The following is a 6,675-nucleotide window of genomic DNA, read 5'->3' on the forward strand; positions in this document are numbered from 1 at the left end:
TCCGTGTGCCTGTCTGACATGTGCAGGAACTTCATCAGGAGCTGAAATCTGTCACGACTCATATATCTTCCAAATATGGTGAGAGGAGTGAGTAAGTCTCTTGCCCAGTAGTCACTGATATTATGTAGCTTTAATGGCGCCATCAGCATGACATGGGCCAAGAAAACATACATTTCTGCAGTGGTTGTGTTTCTCCACTTCAATTTTCTTGCACAATCCTCGTCACTACAATAGCCACCTTTGTGCAAAAAGTAGCCGTTAGTGTGGGTGACAAGTGTGTCCATAACACTTTTACTGAAAAACTGCTCAAAATAGTCAATATAAGGACTCTCCTCACTGATATCACAAGCACTGCTGATTCCAGCATTTGTCCCTGCAAAGCTGTGGACTGCAGGCACAAAACCTTGCCCATCAGACCACCGGCCTTGTTGAGCACCCGTACATGCTCTTGGTGTGCGCACACGGGGTGAATCAGCATCTGTAGAATTTCCTGAACTGTCACTACTCTCATCACTTCCACTGTCACTGTCTTTCTCACTGCTCAAGTCAGAAGAACTTTCACCTGAACCACTCAGTATTCTGCGGCGCTTGTGTGCCACAGGCCCGGGAGGTGGAGTGCACAGATGGCAGCGAGATATGTCACCGTCCTCTCTCAAGTCAGAAGAATTTTCCTCTCCTGAATTACTCAAGGTTCTGCAGCACTTGTGGGCTGCAGGCTGGGGAGGTGGAGAGCGAGGTGTGTCACCGCCCTCCGTGATCACCTGGAGGTGCTGGTGGGTGTGATCAATTGTTTCTATTCGATTACTTCCACTACTATCTGAAAAATATTGCAGTCGATTAGTTTTCAGTAATCAAATCCTTGAAGCGATTACTACAGAAGATTTCTATTTACTTTCTATTTAGTTAAGTTATTGGAAAATGTTTCTCAGAGGAATAAAAGAAAACTTGAGTACATGCTTTGAAAGTTGTCTTTAATGCCACTCCAAAGTATTTGACCCCCTTGGTCCAGTGAACCCTTCATTATAAGGGGAAAGTTTCTCTCCCAGAAGGTCTGGGCAGTAGAGGTAGGCTGGGACACACCCCTGGAGGAGAAGTTTATCAGGGAGGGGACATCATAAAACAAGAATATTATAAATGAAATCAGGGCCTTATATTTTCATTCTCATTTCATTATATCCCCTTTTTAGGAACCTAAAGAAACCACTTTTGTGCAATATAACCATTATGTAATTATCATACAAAATTACACTGCTGGGAACTCAAAGTCCCATCAGGCTTTGAGAGATAAAAAAAGGAAGGAATATCACTAAATCAGCCTTCCTCGAGGTTGGGGGTACTGTATTGTCTCCGCCAGTTCTTCTCCCCCGCTCAGATGCTTTCCATTTATAGGGGCCTTGTCCGCCCTCGTATGGAGTATGCATCTCGTGTGGGGGGGCTCCACTCACACAGCTCTCATGGACAGAGTGGAGTCTAAGGCCCGGATTGTCAAATCTAACCATTGGGCGACGGGACCCTACGCCCAGAAATCTCTACCGTTAAACTGTTTTGGGTCGCGAGGGGTCCCGCCGCGCCAAAGGGGGAAGGGACAACAAACACCGCCTCTTCCCCCCAACCCTTCGCTGCCGCTGCTGTTATATTACCCCAATATTTGACCAGGTAAGCACATTTCCCACATGTATCAATAGTTTTTACCAGTTTAAGGATGCATTTAGCCTATGTGAACACGTAAAAGGGTCGAAAGTAGCCGTCATCACGTAGGGTAAGGTAGGTCAAAAGTAGATGTGGCAGGGGGCACACAGAGCTTACTTTCATTCCAATATTTGACCAGGTAAGCACATTCCCCACATGTATCAATAGTTTTTACCTGTTTAAGGATGCATTAAGCCTATGTGAACACGTGAAAGGGTCGAAAGTAGCCGTCATCACGTAGGCCAGAGTGGGTCAAAGGTGGCTGGGGTGGGGGGCACACACAGCTCATTTTCATTCCAATATTTGAGGATGCCAAAATATGCAGCGGCCACAACTAGATTCCAGCTGCTTTTTTCCCATATTTACCAAAATATAGCTACAAACATAATGCACTAGACCATGACTTTGAGGTACCTATATAATAATAATAATGTGTTCATGAGTGAATTAGAAGACTCATATTAGATAAATACTTCTTTTTCGTGGATAAGTTGTGCATTCTTATTTCATTGCTTTGGTCTCTAGTTAGGTACCTACATGGTGGCACTCCTGGGTTAAAATTTGTAATTGATTTTGCAGGTTACTGAGAGCATGGCCACTTATGAGCAGGTTTGGGATGATCTGGACCTCTTGGATCAATTGGAGGAGCTAGATGGTGAGATAGATGCCGAAGGAGTTGTCGGACGTAGATGTTGCAGAATTGTTACAGGTAAACCCCAACAGACTTAAAGGATTATGTATACACCTTCGTAACACGCATCTTTCCCCAGACAGCAAATCCAGCCCTCTGTCCACACGCAAGCACTTGTCACATACATCATCAGCCCTTTCATTACTTCCTTTCATGACTGCGCCTTCTTCAGATGTTGCAATGCTACAGTCATGTTTTACCGACAATCTGAATCTCCCCGTACCATCTCAAAGCCTACCAAGCTGACTTCCCCCATAAGAATGCCACATAAGGAATGGCTATGATATATTAAGTATATAATTATTAATGACTGTACACTTACAGATCGGATGAACCCTTTCACAGCAATGAGTGATTATGAATTCATGGACCGCTTCAGGGTCAGGAAAACGTCAATGTACGACCTAATTGAAGAAATTAGAGATCACCTTCCTGCCCCAAATGACTCAAGAGGTAATTTATTTCACCGTACATTACAATTATACAGTGTTTCTCTGTCAAACTGTCATATGTACCAGTTATATTGCACGTACCAAGTGTCATTTATAGTTCCTATCCATCACAGCCTCAAGGGTTAATTTGACATGAGTGCAGATGCCACACACAGCCACTATGTATGCTCCCAACTTTGCTGTTACCTTTTACTCGAGCTTCCTCTCTTGACAGGCTGTCCTGTTCCGCCACATCTCCAAACCCTGATCGCGATACGCTGCATGGCAACTGGAGACCACCAAATGACTTTAGGTGACTGCCATGATGTATCACAAACAACAGTCAGGCAGTGCCTGAAGGTGGTGTCAAGAGCAATTGCTAGCTTGAGCAGGCATTATATACAGCCACCTTCGGGCAATGATCTGCAGCGTACAATCCAGGATTTTCATGCCATTCATGGAATGCCTGGAGTTATCGGGGCAATTGACTGTACACACATTGCCATACTGAGACCCTCTGTTGAAAATTCAGAGGTGTTTCAGTGCAGGAAAGGTTTCTTTTCATTGAACGTCCAAGCTGTATGTGGACCTGACCTGCGGTTTCATAATGTTGTTGCCCGTTGGCCAGGGAGTGTCCACGACAATAGGATTTTCTATAACAGTAGGCTCTGTGCTGATATAGAGGAAAATTTAAACCCTAGGTATCACTTGCTTGGAGATGCTGGCTATGCCTTGAAGAGGTATCTGTTGACGCCAGTGTCAGTTCCAACTAATGAGCACGAGAGGGCTTATAACAACAGTCATACCCATACAAGGAATACAGTTGAAAGGGCATTTGGTGTTCTAAAAAGGAGATTTGGGTATTTAGGGAAGAAAGTTAGGACAAATTTAGACACCACTAAAGCCATCATAGTTGCTGCAATGGTACTGCACAATATTGCAGTCTAAACTAGACTGATTTTGCCACAAGATGGAAGGGACATGATAAACATCGATATTAATGTTCTCCATAATGAAGTGCCAATACAGAGACAGGCGAACGTACTAGGTAGACTGAAATGGCAGCAAATCATTACTGACTTCTTTTAAACAAGATGGGAACATTATTGTAGGTGTAAACAGATGTCTTCTCTGTCTCCGAACTGTTTCTTTGTAAAGGTGGTCAGATGGCATCCACTTGAGCCTTACCGTGGGCACACCCTTCAGACAGTTCTTGAGAGTAAGTAGTAGTTCTATGTGAATGGTGTAGTATATATTTCTTTTTGACCAATTGTTAAATAAAGCTCAGGTGCTGCCATATAGTTTTTACCTTTGTTTTTTTATATCACACAAAAGTCAGAACATGAAAATTCTTAAATTATCTTAAACATGCAAGAAATTGGATGATGTTAGCAAGGCAAACGCTGATGTCAGTTGGCATACAATATTTTTACTTAAACATATTTACATAAACTTAAAGCTATTCCTACATTCTAAGATTATATTTACAAAAACCTATTCCTACAATCTAAGATTAATATGTATATTTAATCTAGAGTTATATTTACATAAACTTAAACTTATTCTTGCATTCTAAAATTTATATTTATATCTACATCTAAGCTAAACTTAAATTTACATTAAAATTATACTCATTTTTAATTTGTTTTTATTGTTTATTCCTTAATTCTAGTAATTTTTGCCGTGCAATTTCCTTGTAAAGTCTGGCCTCTTCCCGCCTCTCCTTGGCTTCTTCCCAACTCTCCTTGGCTTCTTCCCGCCTCTGCTTGGCTTCTTCAAGACGAACCTGCATGTGCTGCATCTGTAGGTCCATCAGTGCGTCCCTCTTCTCCAGAAATCTCCGCTGCATTTCTTCTTTCTTATTGCTAGCACTTTCTCCTCCTGGTGTGCCATATAGTTCATGGTCCTGAAGTGCCCTCCTGGCACTACGCTGCCTCCTCTTTGCACTTGAGGATGGACAGGAGGACACTTCGGGTTTGACCACACTGTTTCTTTCCTTGAGTGTCGGCTCTTCTGCTGGTGTCGGTAGAGGTGGCGCAGCGGGCTCTTCCAGATGAACCACTTCGTAGAGGGCGGTTGAGTAAGAATTTTTTGGCATTAGATAAAAGAAGTTAGTTTGTGAGAAAAGATTATAAAAGTATATGTGTGTATATTAACCTCTAGAATACAGGTCTTTATTTCTGTGGCTCACGGAAGTGTCAGAATGTAACTTTTTTCCATTTTTAAAGTGCATTTACGGAGAACAAGATGCCACATAAGCTACTTAGGTATCCACACAGGCTAGCTACGTCAATAAACAAACAAAAAACACCCTAAAATCCGGCACATGCCCCTAAAGTGGTCAGTCAAGGCAGTGATAATTGTGGCCATGGCTAGGGCAACGTGGTCTCGTCAGTGCTCCCTCCCTAGGGCTAGCCAGACCCAAAGGAATACATTTGGTTACCCACAAGGGCTAACCCCATCAGAAAACGCACAAAAAACATCATACAATAGGTCGTATGATGAGTAAATCCAGTCATACATGTGAGGCTGACGAGAGCCCAACAGGCTGTAGTCAGCTCTCCCTCAATTAGGCTAACTAGACCCAAAGCAAGCTATTTGCCTACCCACAAAGGTTAACCCCGTCAATAAACACACAAAAAACATCATACAATAGGCCAAAATGTCCTACCTTGTAAATAAATGCAGGGAAACTTAGAGAGGTGGTGATAACTCCTTGCCGCCAGCAGACAAACGACAGAATGAAGACAGCGATGCGCACGTAAATAAACCTTCCAACGTACCAACCCCTCCGTGTTCCACGCACTGGTAGGGGGAAGAGGAGGGACGATTTAACGCTGCCGAGGGCCATCAAAGCGCCGAGTTCTCCCTTGGTGGGGAGCCGTTGCGGAAGGGGGAAGGTTAGATTTGACAATCCGGGCCTAAGGCTTTTCGTCTCATCAGCTCTCCTCCTCTTACTGATAGTCTTCTACCTCTTAAATTCCGCCACCATGTTGCCTCTCTTTCTATCTTCTGTCGATATTTTCATGCTGACTGCTCTTCTGAACTTGCTAACTGCATGCCTCCCCCCCTCCCGTGGCCCCGCTGCACACGACTTTCTACTCATGCTCATCCCTATACTGTCCAAACCCCTTATGCAAGAGTTAACCAGCATCTTCACTCTTTCATCCCCTTCACTGGTAAACTCTGGAACAGCCTTCCTTCATCTGTATTTCCTCCTGCCTATGACTTGATCTCTTTCAAGAAGAGTGTGTCAAGACACCTCTCCTCCCAAAATTGACCTCTCATTCAGCCACTCTTTACTTTTATCCTTTATGGGAGCAGCAAATAGCGGGCTTTTTATGTGTGTGTACTCTTTTTGTTGCCCTTGAGCCGTGTCCTTTAATGTAAAAAAAAAAAAAAAAAAAAAAAAAATACAGCACTTATGTATGAATCCAGAAATAGTAAATAACACTTCAGTGTCATGTTTCATGACTCTTTGCCAATTACTATCATCACATCCCCTCAGCAAGCCATTTTGTATTTATCTTTGGTAATTTGTTAAATATCAAACTAAAATATTCTATTATACTTGGCTTGAACATTTGAAATAAATGAGTACAGGCGCTTCCCTGCAATGCATAGCCTGTATATTATTAACACTTATACAGCACCCCCAAGGGAGTCAGGACCACTGCTCTACAACTGGAGTAATTAGAAATAATAAAATAAAAAAAAATAATTTCTTCCTTTCTTATTATTGACACTTGGAATGAAATTCATGAAAGCAGTTTTTTTTGTTGCATTGCAGCAAAGATGAATCCTGCAATGACTGCAGATTGATAGTGGGCGTGACTCCATCCCTTTCCTGGAGCACACCTCACG

At 42.8% G+C, this 6,675-nt stretch overlaps 1 protein-coding gene across 2 annotated transcripts; it reads left to right on the forward strand.

The window, feature by feature from the left end:
- The first annotated feature begins 1,602 nt into the window (after positions 1-1,602).
- Positions 1,603-4,872, forward strand: LOC126986102 (putative nuclease HARBI1). 2 transcript variants are annotated; one of them, XM_050841809.1, is made up of 3 exons: positions 1,603-2,398; positions 2,705-2,833; positions 3,047-4,872. In XM_050841809.1, exons 1-3 carry the CDS (start codon positions 2,281-2,283, stop codon positions 3,757-3,759), a joined length of 960 nt encoding a protein of 319 aa, XP_050697766.1. In that variant the 5' UTR covers positions 1,603-2,280; the 3' UTR covers positions 3,760-4,872. The 2 variants fall into 2 exon arrangements, with proteins under 2 accessions (XP_050697766.1, XP_050697767.1); XM_050841810.1 differs by having other exon boundaries at positions 2,726-2,833.
- The last annotated feature ends 1,803 nt before the right edge of the window (positions 4,873-6,675 follow it).

The sequence above is a fragment of the Eriocheir sinensis genome, chromosome 61 (assembly GCF_024679095.1).
Source record: "Eriocheir sinensis breed Jianghai 21 chromosome 61, ASM2467909v1, whole genome shotgun sequence".
NCBI classification, from domain to species: domain Eukaryota; kingdom Metazoa; phylum Arthropoda; class Malacostraca; order Decapoda; family Varunidae; genus Eriocheir; species Eriocheir sinensis.